The sequence below is a fragment of the Maniola hyperantus genome, chromosome 22 (genome assembly GCF_902806685.2).
Source record: "Maniola hyperantus chromosome 22, iAphHyp1.2, whole genome shotgun sequence".
NCBI classification, from domain to species: Eukaryota; Metazoa; Arthropoda; class Insecta; order Lepidoptera; family Nymphalidae; genus Maniola; species Maniola hyperantus.
The window spans coordinates 11,592,734-11,611,393 of NC_048557.2; the positions used below are offsets into that span (position 1 = coordinate 11,592,734).

The 18,660-nt window shown below is 43.3% G+C and overlaps 1 protein-coding gene across 1 annotated transcript in view; it reads left to right on the top strand.

Annotated features, from left to right (window-relative positions):
* Window positions 1-1,784: 1,784 nt before the first annotated feature.
* Graf (GTPase regulator associated with FAK) overlaps window positions 1,785-18,660 on the top strand; it is a 60,904-nt gene continuing 44,028 nt past the window's right edge. The window contains exons 1-7 of the mRNA XM_069506023.1: window positions 1,785-2,344; window positions 6,107-6,264; window positions 9,092-9,163; window positions 12,190-12,291; window positions 14,351-14,566; window positions 16,709-16,783; window positions 16,860-16,944. Coding sequence (XP_069362124.1) covers window positions 2,185-2,344; window positions 6,107-6,264; window positions 9,092-9,163; window positions 12,190-12,291; window positions 14,351-14,566; window positions 16,709-16,783; window positions 16,860-16,944 — 868 coding nt within the window. The 5' untranslated portion in view covers window positions 1,785-2,184. The remainder of the gene's footprint in view (window positions 2,345-6,106; window positions 6,265-9,091; window positions 9,164-12,189; window positions 12,292-14,350; window positions 14,567-16,708; window positions 16,784-16,859; window positions 16,945-18,660) is intronic.

The following is an 18,660-nucleotide window of genomic DNA, read 5'->3' on the forward strand; positions in this document are numbered from 1 at the left end:
CCGTTTGTCACTGTTGCGGGTTACCCGTTGGTACCACAGAGCACTATTACTAGTTTGGTACCCGTAGATTCATGAATCATGGAAGTAGTTAAGATGTAGTGGAAGAAGGAATCATTTTTTCACACTACTCGAGAATTACACGTTTTTAATTTTTTTGTCTGTATGTCTCTGTCTGTCTGTTTGAACGGGCTGATCTTCGGAACGGCTGAACCTATTTTGACAGGACTTTCACTGACAAGTAGAGAATTAATCAAGGAGAAACAGGCTACTTTAAAGTGACTTTCAAGAAGTAGGAGTTGTGTTTTTCTACCTATAACCTATATTCACCTAAATCTCCGAGATTTCTGAACCGACTTGCGTTATAACGATAAGTGGTTGTATCGGGAAGTGGTCGTATCGGGAAGTGGACGTATCGGGAAGTGGTCGTATCAGGAAGTGGTCAAATTGGGAATTGGTCAAATCGGGAAGTGGTCGTAACGGACCCAAACGTTTTTTTATCGATAGAAAACTTTGTGACAATCATAAAAATTTTGATTCCAATTCTTAAATCCTGATGCTGTACGGGACTTGACCACAAAAATTGATGGATTTAGAAACTGTCGGTTATAAATTGATATTATAGAGGTACTACCAACCAAGTTAAGATTAAACTCGATGATCCAACTCCTCAGCCCTGATGCCGTAAGGAATTCTTAAATCGTGGTGACGGACGCCACGGGATTTCTAAAGAATCATGCGCTTAAATGTTTTTGAGAAAGCTACTGGGGACGGGCTACTACACAACTACTAGAGATAAGCTACTTTTTGTCCTGGAAAATCAAAAGTTCCCACAGGATTTTTAAAAACATATACCTATCCACGCATGCGAAGCCGCGGTCATCAGCTAGTAATTAATAAAATTACCGATTTCCAATACCCTTATGATGGAAATTCTAAGAAAACAATCCTACCCGGCTAGTAGAAAATATGTTTATCTGAATAATGGTAACATAAATCTCATAATAGTGTTATGACTCCCAGAGAGAGGGCGCTACTGCAGAGTGCAGACATAAAGGGTTGTTTAAACTGGACATAAAATAATATCGATGTTCAAGATAAGTTGAGCGTAAATTCCCAAAGATTGCAAAAACTGCTTTTCGTGTATAATACTTTGTTTTACACTTTTATGCATATAGTTTACTAGCATTTAGCGTTGACTTCGTCCGCGTGGACAATACAAATTTCATACTCCACCCCTTAGTGGTTATATTTTCAAAAATCCTTTCTTAGCGGATTTCTACGTCATAATAGCTATCTCCATGCCAAACAGCCCGTTCCGTCCAGTGGTTTGAGCTGTGCGTTGATAGATCAGTCAGTCAGTCAGTCACCTTTTCTTTTTATAATATATTCAGATTTGAATGAAATTGAACAATAGCTATGGATAATAATATTATCACCATCATTATGAACCCCTTGCTGGTACACTACTGACTACTGAAGCACATGATCACGGCTCTCATCTTAGGATACGAAGGGTGTAAATAAAGTTAGTAACTAAGTTTAAAACGGCTGTCATATTTTTTCCAATAAATTATTCTCTAAAATTAAACATCCTCTAGGACTAGCGTGGTTTATTTTAGCCTAACTCTTCTCATTCTGAGAAGGAGACCCGTGCTCAGCAATTGGTTGATCATGATGATGATGATGATGATGATGATAAAACATCCTAGATATAATGTAAAAAGTCCCTATTCAGCAAAGAGTATTATAATATTCAGTGACAGCACGCATAGAGTAGGTATTGTATTTTTCAATTTGTTTTGCACATTTTTTGCACATTCGTGTTTGTATGGTTTGCATCACAGAGTAGTACCATTGAATATAGGGTTTGCTTTGCATTTCAATGTGACAGCAGCCATATATTCTATCAATGTAGGTACTCTGTGACAGCAGCAGCATAGTTGAGCTTGAGATACATATTAATCTCTATATTAAATGTACTCTGTGCATATTATCAATTATCAATAGTTTCATTTAGCTGTTTTGTATTGTAAAAGAAAATATTGGTGTTCATTTTGTGTAGTTTGTACTGATAGTGTAGCTGATTAGTGTGTAAGTGTCTTGTGCATTGCGTCATCGAAGCGATTCCGTCCCGCGAGTCGGCGCGATGTGCGAGGGTCGGTGAAAGTGCGCGGAGCAGCCAGGATGGGCGTGGGCCTGCAGCCGCTGGAGTTCACGGAGTGCCTGGCCGACAGCCCGCACTTCCGCGAGAACCTGCAGCGCCACGAGAAGGAGCTGGAGCGCACGAGCCAGCAGATCAAGCGCCTCGTCAAGGAGGTCAAGGATGTGGTGCAAGCCGCCAAGCGTAAGCCCCGTCTGCCTTCCCATTACTATTTACATCCAGCGCAGGTGACTAACTACATTTCCCGCGAAAAACTATAGTCGGTCTTTAGGTACTCTTTCTATTGTACTACTAAGTAGGTACTTACTTAAACGTTGTACATATTAGTCCATCATAATACAGTTCGTGATGTAACTATTTACCACAACAAAAGTATTTCGAGACTGTATTTATGTCATCTTCACTGGCCCTGAATAACTTTTGTAGGTTTTTATTTGTGGTTTAGTTTTGAAAAGTTTCCAGTTTCTGTTTATTTTACACATGCTGTCCTGCACAGGTAACAACCTCGTGAGTGGTCACACCTGGTAAGAAGCTAACTTGACTGATTGTTACCTGTGTAATGTATCTAATTGGATCTAAATCCTTCAATGTATATCTTAGACAAGCACACTCCAACTTGGCGCTGACTGTACACTGAGCCAAGCACAAGATGAGCTGAAATACCATAATTCATGAGTACATTCAAATACATTACCTATTTTTCCTTTACTGACTTAAAGTTAAACGGTAGCTTCTCGCTGAAATGTGTAAGGGGGGCACTACGGGTGAGATTTATAGAGCCAACTCTGACTTAGCTGAGACTTAAGACAGAGTAAAACGAGACAGAGCTATATCTCTCACATAAATCTGTCTCGTTTTAACTTAATCTTAAGTTTGTGCAAAGTCAAAGTGCGCTCTGTAGATTTCAGCCTAAGTGTGGCCATAGTGACATAAGACCTTGTTACTATAAACTGACAAAGACATCATGACACCAATGACAATGACATGATACACACTATGATGAAATATGAGAACCTAGCTCTAGAAGGTCTAAAGCACCGGGCACATCATGTTGCTTACAATTTTTTCTGAGATTTCTGATTTGTTTATGTTTGAAGTGAACTATGCAAGTTTGAAGTGAAGTACAGCAAGTGTCTGCTGGGACTAGTTTAGCAAACATTACAGTAACTAATTAATTATGAACATATTTTGTTACAATGTGTATGACCCTATGTACACTATTAACAGAGGAATTCCATTTTATATTATTTTCAGTTCTATTAAGTAAGTATTAATATAAATAGGAACATTTTTATACCACAAATTGTTATTTGTTATCTTTTGTTCATTTAAGATAGTGATTACATTGAAGTAAGTAGTACTTACTTTTATCTTATTTACGTCTGATTAGAAATGATTAAGTAATTGATTGATACACAGTGCTATGCTATCAACTACTTAAACTACTTAAAAAAGTTATTCTTATTTTAAAAAATATTTTGTAGTCTTCTGTACTACACTTAATAATAAGTATTGATCATCGTACACTATACAGTCAGATGTCAACAGTATGCATGTCCAACAGTGGGCAGGAGGAGGACTGGGCGTGCCTTGATAACTGACAATAACAGAAGAGCTCTGTGGTGACAAGCCTCAACACACGTGTCCTTGACCGGCTCCACGTGACACAACCTTGAGTACAGTTATATTGTTATCCTTTTGTTGTGCTCACCAAAGCACTGTTATAAGGGGGAAAATACAAAAGTTGGACAACTTTTTGCCCTATTTTGTTAATTTTTTTTTTTTATAATGTTATTTGTTAACATTAATGTTTTATTATGTTAACATAATTTTTAACCATATATAAACATATATTGGTTTGTATGTATACATAATCGCGGCTCCACGCTCGCCCAGTGCCGCAATGAGTGGCGCCCCAGCGCACTCTGGTGGCGCGCACGGGGTTGTAAGCTGTGGCCATTGGTTGCTTCACCAGTCACCTATTCCATTTTAGATAAGTAGTGCTTGCATGCCTGCCTCTATGACCTGTAGGTCGATTTCGAAAACCTGCATCAATCATTATTACAAACTCAATTGTTGTGATTGGCTGAATTTATGGTATTCGTTCTGCAACAATGGATTTTGGCCAATAACAAAGGAGTGTCAACCAATGAGCGATGATTGCTGTAGACACCTTATCTACGCAACGTAAAGCGACAGCACCTACGTATCTGATAGGTACGTGCTTATCTCGTCTGCCGTAATCGCGTACCGTCGCGGGACGCGGGACGTGACTTCGTGCGTCGTACGGCATCCTCCGTGGAAATTATGTTTACGTACAGTACACACGTTACACACGTTACACACGTTGTTTCTCTGAACTCGGAACAGAAACTAATTTTGATTTTGCCTAACGAAGAGCTCCGTACAAATAATCATAATATTAATATCAATATATTTATTTATTATTTATTTATAATCATAATTTATTATTGCGAACTGGAACCTACCAGTCGAAACCAGACGTTTTGATCGACTCGGGGACTTGAAAAATCGGGGCACCAATCTCCCGCTAACCAGGTGCGGGCAAGCGCGGGTGACGTGCGAGTGTGCCAATTGCCATCTCAACCTGTCGCTGAGTATACCCGAACGATTTATCCACTTCAATACAAAATAATTCAAGTTTGTTCGTTCCGCCCGCGTCGCCGCCTCGCGCCTGTCAGCTCGCAGAATTGCTGTGTTGTGACGTCTACGTGCAGAGCTCCACCGCTGCACACCGTCCATCGGCAATATGCTGCAGGCTGGGCTGGTAGATAGCTCTGAGCAGATTCACGCGGCGGGCGATGGGGAGTGATCAAATCAGATATGAGGAGATCCCTATAGAAGAACCAGAGTAACCGACATAGCTAAGCAATGGGAAAAACACATGGGTTGAAAACGTTAGATGTTAGGTGTGATGTACGTGATATAAACACATGGGTTGAAAACGTTAGATGTTAGGTGTGATGTACGTGATATAAACACATGGGTTGAAAACGTTAGATGTTAGGTGTGATGTACGTGATATAAACACATGGGTTGAAAACGTTAGATGTTAGGTGTGATGTACGTGATATAAACACATGGGTTGAAAACGTTAGATGTTAGGTGTGATGTACGTGATATAAACACATGGGTTGAAAACGTTAGATGTTAGGTGTGATGTACGTGATATAAACACATGGGTTGAAAACGTTAGATGTTAGGTGTGATGTACGTGATATAAACACATGGGTTGAAAACGTTAGATGTTAGGTGTGATGTACGTGATATAAACACATGGGTTGAAAACGTTAGATGTTAGGTGTGATGTACGTGATATAAACACATGGGTTGAAAACGTTAGATGTTAGGTGTGATGTACGTGATATAAACACATGGGTTGAAAACGTTAGATGTTAGGTGTGATGTACGTGATATAAACACATGGGTTGAAAACGTTAGATGTTGAGGTGTGATGTACGTGATATAAACACATGGGTTGAAAACGTTAGATGTTGAGGTGTGATGTACGTGATATAAACACATGGGTTGAAAACGTTAGATGTTGAGGTGTGATGTACGTGATATAAACACATGGGTTGAAAACGTTAGATGTTAGGTGTGATGTACGTGATATAAACACATGGGTTGAAAACGTTAGATGTTGAGGTGTGATGTACGTGATATAAACACATGGGTTGAAAACGTTAGATGTTGAGGTGTGATGTACGTGATATAAACACAGCGGTCGATTGCTAACTGCTTTATTTATTTCATATCTACCTTACATATACTACAGAGGTTAGGTGCAAACTCTCCAAGTTCTAGAATGGTGACCTCGCACCGCAAGCGTTGGCACTACAGGCAGACGCGGCGGCGGTGTGCGGTGTGTCCCTACAAGAGACTTGTGTTTAGCAGTGGTTGATAATGGTGCTGTGCGCGCAGGCCTGGGCGCGGCGCAGCTGGCGCTGGCGGCCAGCATGGAGCAGTTCGAGTTCGCGTGCATCGGCGCCTCCATGACGGACGACGAGCGCGTCATCGGCCGCTCGCTGCACCACTTCGCGCAGCTCATCCGCACCATCGAGGACGAGAGGGACCGAATGGTAAGTCCCTCCGCTACACCTCTAGGAGGAGGTAAAATCTCTGCCTGTGTGTGTGTGTGTGCCTGGTGTGCCTGTGACAGGGTGTCCGCCCACGTCCGACAAACGGTGACCGATGTTTGTCGGCAAGAAATGATAACATGAAGATTGCAATACCTATTGAAACGCACACGTCCTACAAAAACTCGCTCCAAAAATATATGAGTAAAGTTGGCGCCCGATATTATGGAAGCTACAAAAAGTGTGGCGTGGGCGGCGCGCCTAAAACAACCTCCCTCTCTGCTATACCAGCACGGAACCGTGCTGCCCTCTAGTTCTCTCCTCTTTGTGTTGCCTCTCTCTCTCCTCCCTCCTTCGAGTGCTGGAGCACGATCTTCACTAGTGAAGGAACAGCTGGAAGGAGAAATATAAGTGTAACTATAGATTAGGAATGCAAAAGTACTCCTTTTTTTTTAAATTTATTTTACGGCCCTGGAAAGTACTCCTGGTATGCTGTAGGCTACACTCACACCACAAGTGTCGCACGCCGCAGTGGACGAGGGGGCGGTGTCGGTCGGCCCTGGAAAGTACTCCTGGTATGCTGTAGGCTACACTCACACCACAAGTGTCGCACGCCGCAGTGGACGAGGGGGCGGTGTCGGTCGGCCCTGGAAAGTACTCCTGGTATGCTGTAGGCTACACTCACACCACAAGTGTCGCACGCCGCAGTGGACGAGGGGGCGGTGTCGGTCGGCCCTGGAAAGTACTCCTGGTATGCTGTAGGCTACACTCACACCACAAGTGTCGCACGCCGCAGTGGACGAGGGGGCGGTGTCGGTCGGCCCTGGAAAGTACTCCTGGTATGCTGTAGGCTACACTCACACCACAAGTGTCGCACGCCGCAGTGGACGAGGGGGCGGTGTCGGTCGGCCCTGGAAAGTACTCCTGGTATGCTGTAGGCTACACTCACACCACAAGTGTCGCACGCCGCAGTGGACGAGGGGGCGGTGTCGGTCGGCCCTGGAAAGTACTCCTGGTATGCTGTAGGCTACACTCACACCACAAGTGTCGCACGCCGCAGTGGACGAGGGGGCGGTGTCGGTCGGCCCTGGAAAGTACTCCTGGTATGCTGTAGGCTACACTCACACCACAAGTGTCGCACGCCGCAGTGGACGAGGGGGCGGTGTCGGTCGGCCCTGGAAAGTACTCCTGGTATGCTGTAGGCTACACTCACACCACAAGTGTCGCACGCCGCAGTGGACGAGGGGGCGGTGTCGGTCTGTCCGTAATTAGTAACTGCATGATAACGTATGACTAATTGAACAAACATTCACCGAGTGGAAAATTTGTATTGACTAAACTATTGTTGTCGTACTATAGCACGCGACAGGTCGAGATGGCACACCCGCACAGCCCTGCGCTAACCCGGTGCGGTGCGGGTACGGGGGTGCGGGTGTGCGGGGTGTCCGCTCCGCCTCATACCCCGATTGCCGTCTCGACCTGTCGCGGGCTATTACTAATAACATGGCGCAATAAAATCAAACTTAACATGTAAGTTAGGCAAAGGCGACTAAGATGTTCAGTTCCCCGACGAACGTCTGGATTCTCGAGTAGACATTTTACAGCTGCGGCACCGAAGCTATTCAATAACCTTCCGCTGGAGATATCTAATCTGATTTTATGTGCCCAGCGCCCATCCTTAAAGAAAAAACTTAAATTCTATATAAAGAAATTTCTCCTAGAAACCTCTTTTGAAAATTTTAAACGTCTTTATGACAAGATCTGTTGAAACGAATGCTTTCACTTATTAAAATGTATCCTATCTATTTAAATTATATATCTAAACTCCGTATGCATTAACACTGTTGCACCAAATAAAATATAGTTTTAGTAATGTATGAATATATATAGTATAGTATAAATATAATAAGGTATATACCTAATATGATATAATATAGTATGAATGAGGTCGATGAACTTTGTCAGCCCTAGCACAGACTACGGTCTATTTGGGCTGCAAACTGCCAACACCAGTCGCGGCTTTTTATCTAGTGCTTTGGTCTAAAAGTGTGGTGTAAATTGTTCACTTTTCGTTTTGTCTAAATAAATAAAAATAAATAAAATAAAATAAAAGTGGAGTATTAATGATTTGACGTGTTTTGGAATTTGTGCTCCAAAGATTTTAAAATTTATTCTAAACCTATTACCGTTTGCGATCGATGTAGCTTTGTATTGGCATTGATTGTGTCACCCACTCGCGCAGCACGTGACGCAGCGTCGCTGTGACGTGTCGCTGCACGGCGCGACGCACAAGTGACATCGTGACGTCCAGCAGTCATCAACACGGCACAATATGACTTACCTTTGACATTATAGTTGACATGCATGGAGCAAATACCATGAGTCCTTTCTCGAACTGTATGCACTATACACACAAAGCGAAGGCTTGTACCTACTCTGCTAACGCCTCTTCTGAGAGCAGCCTCATACGTACAGTCGGAAGAAGCCACGACTCACGACTCACGACTCACGACTCACGACTCACGACTCACGACTCACGACTGAACGGTCGCAGTGTAGATATGAGATAGCCACACAGACACATGCACGACAGCTCCTAGCGACTCACGAGCGAGTTCAAATTTGAACATTAGAAAGCTTACAAACTCTTTTATATTGATTTTTGAAAAGATCAATGTATAGTTTGTATGATTTAAACGATTGGAAAATATTTTCATACTTGATAATGTAATTTAAAAGCATTTCAGTGCATAGATATAGTGTACATGTAGAGTAGTGGTGTAACGCATTACGCAGCCCTCGCTCTGATGCTGTTCCGTGTGTGTTGCAGCTGGGCCGCGCGCACGAGCAGATCATCCAGCCGCTGGAGCGGTTCCGCAAGGATCACATTGGTGCTGTTAAGGTAATATTATGTCAAATGTAAACAAAAACCGGCCAAGTGCGAGTCAGGCTCGCGCAATGAGGGTTCCGTACTACAGTCTTATTTCTTCGACATTTTGCACGATAATTCAAAAACCATGATGCATAAAAATAAATAAAAATTTGTTTTAGAATGTACAGGTGAAGACCTTTCATATGATACCCCACTTGATATAGTCACTCACTTCGAAAGTTGAAAATACTAATTATTAGTTCATGACCACAATTTTTTTTGTGTGATCTAACCCTAAATTCACGGTTTTCAGATTTTTCCCCAAATGTCAGCTATAAGATCTACCTACCTGCCAAATTTCATGATTCTAGGTCAACGGGAAGTACCCTGTAGGTTTCTTGGCAGACAGACAGACAACAAAGTGATCCTATAAGGGTTCCGTTTTTCCTTATGAGGTACGGAACCCTAAAAACGACAAAAACTTGTAAAATATTTCATGTTGGCAATCTTGTGGCTCTCGTAACCTACCGAGTCTTCTTAAAAAGCAAATAGTACCAACAAAAGCCGGCAACAAACTCTCAACCTTTTCAAAAGCATTTCACTTTCCGTACCGTTTCCTGAATCATAAGCTCGACTTAACCAATCGTTTGTACACGATGCTCATTTGTTACAACGCAAATGAATGACATGAATCATACCTACGGCTACTGGGCGTGCGTTTGGCACCCACTCTGCACGTGGGCGTGCGTTTGGCACCCACTCTGCACGTGTGAGGTGCAAGGCGTTAAACAGTGGGCTTTAACAGTGATGACGAATAAAATCTAATGACGACTAATAAAAGTTATCATCTATCACTCATTTGAAATGTAGGTAGTTGTAAGTTTTGTCAGGGAAGGCCCAAGTAATTAAAATGTAGGTAGTTGTAAGTTTTGTCAGGGAAGGCCCAAGTAATTAAAATGTAGGTAGTTGTAAGTTTTGTCAGGGAAGGCCCAAGTAATTAAAATGTAGGTAGTTGTAAGTTTTGTCAGGGAAGGCCCAAGTAATTAAAATGTAGGTAGTTGTAAGTTTTGTCAGGGAAGGCCCAAGTAATTAAAATGTAGGTAGTTGTAAGTTTTGTCAGGGAAGGCCCAAGTAATTAAAATGTAGGTAGTTGTAAGTTTTGTCAGGGAAGGCCCAAGTAATTAAAATGTAGGTAGTTGTAAGTTTTGTCAGGGAAGGCCCAAGTAATTAAAATGTAGGTAGTTGTAAGTTTTGTCAGGGAAGGCCCAAGTAATTAAAATCAAGCAAAGCATCTGCTGTATTATTTTCAAGTTAGAATCCTAATCATCTAAACTGGCTTCTGCAGTAATTAGAAGCTAATAACCTAATGTTTACTTTTATCTCAATGTATCTTAATATATTCAAAAACGATTCCTTTTTCTGTTAACGGTACATCAGAATATAAAAGCATCCATCAGTGGTTTTTTTTTTCTCTTTCTGTAAAACGTTTTTGGACATTTTTTTTCGTGTTAATTAATAACCATAAACTCAACTATTGTTTAAAAAATTACGGTTTACCTAGGCATGAATGAAACATGTCAATTTTTTTATCGAAAGTTCAAAATCATTGTTCGAGCGCAGTAGTTACAAAACTTCAAGACTTTAAAAAAAAATTAAAAAATGGCGCTAATGGCATCTAAGTATTTTCAAAAACTTTTATGGACATACTACTTCAGAAATAAATAAATAAAACCTAACCTTAATAGGGGTTTATTTGATGTAAATGGTCTCCATAAAATTTGCTTTAAATTAGGAAAAATTCACAACAAATTAAAATGTACTTCATTAATTTTTAACTGTTTTTTGGGTTCCGTACCAGAAGGGTGCCAATGGAACCCTATTACTAAGCCTCCGCTGTCCGTCCGTCCATCCGTCCGTCTGTCTGTCTGCGGGCTGTATCTCTTGAACCGTAATAGGTAGAGAGTTGACATGTTCACAGAATGTGTATTTCTATTGCTGCTAACAACAAATAATGAAAATTTCAAAATGGACTCGCACACGGAGGGTTCCGTACAAGATTATGTACTTCTTATTTTTTTTAATTTACATGGCGGCCATTTTGAAATTTTTATTATTTATTATGAAAGTATTTACTTTACAATAAATAATCAGTGATATGTATTGATAATTTACATAATATTATTTTTCGTATTGTCACATTCCTAGATATTAAATTGGACAACAATAAAGAATAACCTCTTTTGAAAATTTTAAACGTCTTTATGACAAGATCTGTTGAAACGAATGCTTTCACTTATTAAAATGTATCCTATCTATTTAAATTATATATCTAAACTCCGTATGCATTAACACTGTTGCACCAAATAAAATATAGTTTTAGTAATGTATGAATATATATAGTATAGTATAAATATAATAAGGTATATACCTAATATGATATAATATAATATGAATGAGGTCGATGAACTTTGTCAGCCCTAGCACAGACTACGGTCTATTTGGGCTGCAAACTGCCAACACCAGTCGCGGCTTTTTGTCTAGTGCTTTGGTCTGGAAGTGTGGTGTGAATTATTCGCTTTTTTTTTGTCTAAATAAAAAAAAAAAATAAAAAAAATATAAAACACTGTTAAATCATACTCAGGAGCGAGACCAATAATTAATCTATGTCATACTCTATGGGGCTGGGTAACATTGACGTTGAAATCCTGTCTCGGGATAACGATTCTGCTTAAATTATTACTACAAATATTTATTGTAGACTCCAAGTTTATGATTGGGTCCATTTTAGCATAATAATTTTGGATATATTTTTATCCTGATATGACACACGCGACACTAATTACGCGACGAACCTACCCGTGTGCGACGAAGGGAAGTCTGTCGTCCAATAAGGAAGCGACCCTAAGTATTGCTGAAGCAACAATACCAATCGCAAAGGGCTGAAAGTCGTCCGCAGCAGGCGCGAATGGCGCACGACAGGAGTTTAGCCTGTCGGAAGTTGTGATGCTCTTTGGGGCGCTGATGGTTGTAACAGCCGTGTGCGCGGTCGGTTGCAGGAAGGCAAGAAGAAGTTCGACAAGAAGACGGCCAAGTTCTGCCAGAGCCAGGAGCGCACGCTGTCGCTGTCCACCAAGAAGCCCGAGGCGGTGTTTCAGGAGGTAGGTACGCATTATCGCGATGCGGAGGTCGTTACGGTACGGCGAATTCCTAATATCGCGAATGGCCGGCGGCAACCGCATCGTTCCGTACTTCGCGCTGACTCGAATGGTTGGCGCGAATATAAGTTTTTCGTAGTTCCGTGGGAACCCATTGTTTTTCCGGAATGTGTGGAATACGCCACAGAGCGTCGCGTCTGCCGGTCGGCTGATTTGACAAACTAATTACAAAATTCGCCAAACATAATTACATTCGCCGTATCCCGAATATTTCCAGTCAATTTGCCGATTACCGAGCTACATATCATCCCAACTCTAACAATTTACTGAATCCTGATAGTGGAGGCGTACAAGATAACACAGATAACGGATGTTGATCGTTGAGCTAGGACTCATAGGCGAAGACTCCCCGCAACTGGCGAAACTACAAAGTCTCGATCACCGCCGCAAGGTCGCCGGCTTATCAGTGTTTTATAGGATATATTTCGGCGAGTGTGCTCAGGAACTTTTCGATCTTGTCCCCCCTTCACCATTTAACCACCGAACCGCAAGACGTCGGGCGAGTTTCCATCCTTATGTCGTCGACATTCCATCTACACGCACGAAACGTTTTGCGTCATCATTCCTCATACGTATGGCTAAGGTTTGGAATACTCTTCCGCGATATGTGTTTCCTATCAATTACAACCCGGGTATCTTTAAAACAAGAGTGAATAGGCATCTTCTAGGTAAACGCGTCCCATCTTAGGCCACATCATCACTTCCCATCAGGTGTGATTGTGGTCAAGCGTACACCTATAACCAATTAAAAAAAAAAAATCTTCCTGGCTTGAAGTTGTTATTGTACTTGTCACGCAATTTATAAACTCGGCAAACATGAGACATTTATTATTTCGGCCCCTACTTACTTGTCCCCGCAATGGAGCTCGGCCATCCGGACTCATTGCAGCGAGACCGAACTCGGACACTCCATTTGTACACTATTTCGGCCCCTACTTACTTGTCCCCGCAATGGAGCTCGGCCATCCGGACTCATTGCAGCGAGACCGAACTCGGACACTCCATTTGTACACTATTTCGGCCCCTACTTACTTGTCCCCGCAATGGAGCTCGGCCATCCGGACTCATTGCAGCGAGACCGAACTCGGACACTCCATTTGTACACTATTTCGGCCCCTACTTACTTGTCCCCGCAATGGAGCTCGGCCATCCGGACTCATTGCAGCGAGACCGAACTCGGACACTCCATTTGTACACTATTTCGGCCCCTACTTACTTGTCCCCGCAATGGAGCTCGGCCATCCGGACTCATTGCAGCGAGACCGAACTCGGACACTCCATTTGTACACTATTTCTTTGGAGAACAGGAGCCCCAATTTTACACAAATATTTATTCAACCAAATTACTACCCCTATTATAAATGTGAAAGTGTGTTTGTTTATTGGTTTGTTGGTTTGGCAACCGGAGCAACGGATCAACGTGATTTTTTGCATGGGATTTTTTTTGTTAACGACCTGGAGAGTGACATAGGCTACTATTTATCCCGGAAAATCAAAGAGTTCCCACGGGATTTTAATAAACTAAATCCATGCGGACGAAGTCGTGGACATCAGCTAGTATAAAATAATATTTGATTCGCGGTGGATTTGCTTTAAAACTTTGATTTAAAATCTAAGATTTTATTTCATTTAAAAATAATTAAAACTTAATACCAAAGACTCTGACCACCACGTCAGAGATAAATAGAGCAATCTATGATTTAAAAAAAAATTTGATTCGCAAGATTCTAATTTCACAATTTAATCACGAACAAGGCTCCGATTATTATCGATCAATTCTACGCATTCAAAGACGAAAGCTGCTCGAAACTAGTACCTATACTCATCGCTATCCCATTTTGACTAACAAATTAGAGCGAGACGTCGAACCCCAGAGGTGTCCGACCTCTCTCTCGCTCGGCAGTCGAAATGGAAAAACGAAAAGTAGGCATTTGCTTCAAGTAGGTATTAGGAGTGCTCTATCCATAGGTACGTGATATAGATTGATGGTTTCGTGTGTCAGGCGGACGCCGCGATGGACATGGCGGAGCGGGACTTCTGCCAGGCGTCGCTGGAGTACGTGTTCCAGCTGCAGGCGGTGCAGGAGCGCAAGAAGTTCGAGCTGGTGGAGACGCTGCTGGGCTTCGTGTTCGGCTGGTGGACCTTCCACCACACGGCGCACGACGTGCACGCCGACGCCGAGCCGCTCGTGAGGGACCTGCAGCTGCGCATACAGAGGGTACGTAACCGCAGATGTGTGTGCGTCGGCCCGCACGGTACATGCTACACCGCAACTTTCCGTTCCAACGTTTAATAACTATCTACAAATGGTTTACATTTGAGAATTTGGTGAGCTCAATCAAATACGAAATTATTGTTCCGTCTTATCTGATACGGCAGATTGTAACTGTTTGGCCTTTAAATGTCTACCGAATAAAGGTTTCAGAATGCAAAAGTCATTACAATCCAGCTGATATGAGTTGGATGCCGAGCGTTTAAGTAATTCTACGTGTTATTAACTTTGGTCCGTTGTACGCCGACAGGTGGCGCGGCGCAGGCTCCACGGCAGTAGGTCCGCGACGCGTATCTCTTTCCCGCACTAGTGTTATAATAACACAATAAAATTACTAATCGGAACTGCTTGTTTTTTAACTGTTTTCGCTTTCCTTAGTGTGAATTTAAAATATAGCCGAAGAATTTAACGGTTTTTCAATAAATTATTTAGTAACCAACATATTGATCGTACCGTGTCTGTGTCTAAACTATAGTGATAACATACACCACTGGGGTTGGCAATACCAAACTATAGTAGCCGATAACATACACCACTGGGGTTGGCAATACCAAACTATAGTAGCCGATAACATACACCACTGGGGTTGGCAATACCAAACTATAGTAGCCGATAACATACACCACTGGGGTTGGCAATACCAAACTATAGTAGCCGATAACATACACCACTGGGGTTGGCAATACCAAACTATAGTAGCCGATAACATACACCACTGGGGTTGGCAATACCAAACTATAGTAGCCGATAACATACACCACTGGGGTTGGCAATACCAAACTATAGTAGCCGATAACATACACCACTGGGGTTGGCAATACCAAACTATAGTAGCCGATAACATACACCACTGGGGTTGGCAATACCAAACTATAGTAGCCGATAACATACACCACTGGGGTTGGCAATACCAAACTATAGTAGCCGATAACATACACCACTGGGGTTGGCAATACCAAACTATAGTAGCCGATAACATACACTACTGGGGTTGGCAATACCAAACTATAGTAGCCGATAACATACACCACTGGGGTTGGCAATACTAAACTATAGTAGCCGATAACATACACCACTGGGGTTAGCAATACCAAACTATAGTAGCCGATAACATACACCACTGGGGTTGGCAATACCAAACTATAGTAGCCGATAACATACACCACTGGGGTTGGCAATACTAAACTATAGTAGCCGATAACATACACCACTGGGGTTAGCAATACCAAACTATAGTAGCCGATAACATACACCACTGGGGTTGGCAATACTAAACTATAGTAGCCGATAACATACACCACTGGGGTTAGCAATACCAAACTATAGTAGCCGATAACATACACCACTGGGGTTGGCAATACCAAACTATAGTAGCCGATAACATACACCACTGGGGTTGGCAATACCAAACTATAGTAGCCGATAACATACACCACTGGGGTTGGCAATACCAAACTATAGTAGCCGATAACATACACCACTGGGGTTGGCAATACCAAACTATAGTAGCCGATAACATACACCACTGGGGTTGGCAATACCAAACTATAGTAGCCGATAACATACACCACTGGGGTTGGCAATACCAAACTATAGTAGCCGATAACATACACCACTGGGGTTGGCAATACCAAACTATAGTAGCCGATAACATACACCACTGGGGTTGGCAATACCAAACTATAGTAGCCGATAACATACACCACTGGGGTTGGCAATACCAAACTATAGTAGCCGATAACATACACTACTGGGGTTGGCAATACCAAACTATAGTAGCCGATGACATACACTTGCATTTGACTGTTTGACTACTTGTAGAAAGCTACAGGCTACAAAGATTGATTGGACGTAGGTTGATGTGAATTGGGCTGCTATGGCTCACACATCAGTTGCTGCCATCAACTTGACACGAGTGAAAAGTTACATTTGAGGTGCATGGTGACAACAGGGCCGTAGTGTGTGTGTGTGTCAGCTTTAGGCTCATGTCACACCAGGGTTTTGTTATTTGTGAAAGAGTGCGACAAATGCTAGTATGATCGAGCCGTTAAGCGCGAGACAGGTTTTAACGAACCAGTGTGGTTGCAGACTCGGAGCAACTTCGAGGAGACCAGCAAGCAAACCGAGTCGCTCATGAAGAAGATGATGGAGGTGAGACAGATGGTGAGCCGGCGTTCCTGCACTAGTGAGATAATGCGATATTATGAGCTAGCGTGAATGAAGTACGTTTGATGTGTAGAACAAAGACGTGGAGGGCCCGGAGGAAGGCGTGGGAGGCGTGGGAGGCGTGTCGCGCGCGGGGTACCTGTTCCTAATGGAGAAAAGTAAGGTTTATTTGATTTTATTTTAATTTATTTTTTTCTCCTTCCCTTGTATTTGCTTTGCGTGCGCAAAGTAGAAAATGAAAGTCGAGACACAACTAACACGACAGCTGCGGGCGAGGACTTTGAATAGTGCTGACAGTATATTAGAGACGGGAAATTGGTATTTAGGCGCCTCTATTTTTTTAAAAGAGTTGTTATAGTTAATAAAAGGTTTACTTGCTTGAAATTACTGCATGATGCTTTATTTTACTATTTATATTTTATTGTTTTTATTTATAATTATTGAAAAAAACGTTACATCTCCATCCCGATGGCTCGGGGCTTGTCTATTGAAATTTTCGCGTATTTGATTCGCAATTTTCCATTACTGTTTCATTTGTTGAGATATTGTTTAGGCCGGCTGCGTCAGTGTCCAATTTGAACGGGCTCCCGGGGCCCGTCAGCGATTCTGGGGAACAGTCTGGGGCGCGGTAACATTGGGAATTCTGAATCCTTTCGACCGACGGAAAATCGTTGCCCCTTCCATGCCATTTTTGTCACAAAACAAGTTAAAAGGGTTCAGGGATCCAAAAAAAAACGCGTTGTTGCCGCCGAGAGCCTTAACACCAGCGCGTTGGCAAGTCACACTGATTTACACACGGTTTGTTGCTTACTATACAAAAGAGAAACCGACTTCCCGGATTGGACCAATGTCCTCAAGATTAAACATACAACATAAACACAACTCGTAAATTAGCAATCGATGCCACGTGCTTCACAAGCCTGCTCCTTCGTGTGCCGCGCGGCGTTCACGATCGGGGCTTAGCAATCGATGCCACGTGCTTCACAAGCCTGCTCCTTCGTGTGCCGCGCGGCGTTCACGATCGGGGCTTAGCAATCGATGCCACGTGCTTCACAAGCCTGCTCCTTCGTGTGCCGCGCGGCGTTCACGATCGGGGCTTAGCAATCGATGCCACGTGCTTCACAAGCCTGCTCCTTCGTGTGCCGCGCGGCGTTCACGATCGGGGCTTAGCAATCGATGCCACGTGCTTCACAAGCCTGCTCCTTCGTGTGCCGCGCGGCGTTCACGATCGGGGCTTAGCAATCGATGCCACGTGCTTCACAAGCCTGCTCCTTCGTGTGCCGCGCGGCGTTCACGATCGGGGCTTAGCAATCGATGCCACGTGCTTCACAAGCCTGCTCCTTCGTGTGCCGCGCGGCGTTCACGATCGGGGCTTAGCAATCGATGCCACGTGCTTCACAAGCCTGCTCCTTCGTGTGCCGCGCGGCGTTCACGATCGGGGCTTAGCAATCGATGCCACGTGCTTCACAAGCCTGCTCCTTCGTGTGCCGCGCGGCGTTCACGATCGGGGCTTAGCAATCGATGCCACGTGCTTCACAAGCCTGCTCCTTCGTGTGCCGCGCGGCGTTCACGATCGGGGCTTAGAAAATGATACACGCTGAAACGGCTCTTCTTATCTATCCCACGCACCGCGGGGCGTAAGCCATTATTGACAGCAACGGAGAGGCCCTGGCGGTTAGTCTCGATATTGCAAAAGCCTTTGATAGGGTTTGGCATGGGGCATTTCTATCGAAACTGCCTTCATACGGACTGCCAGTGATGCTGTGTCATTGGGTCGCCAGCTTCCTTGATGGTCGCAGCATCAAAGTCGCTGTCGACGGTCAATGCTGGCGTCCCACAGGGCTCGGTGCTGTCACCCACACTGTTCATCCTGC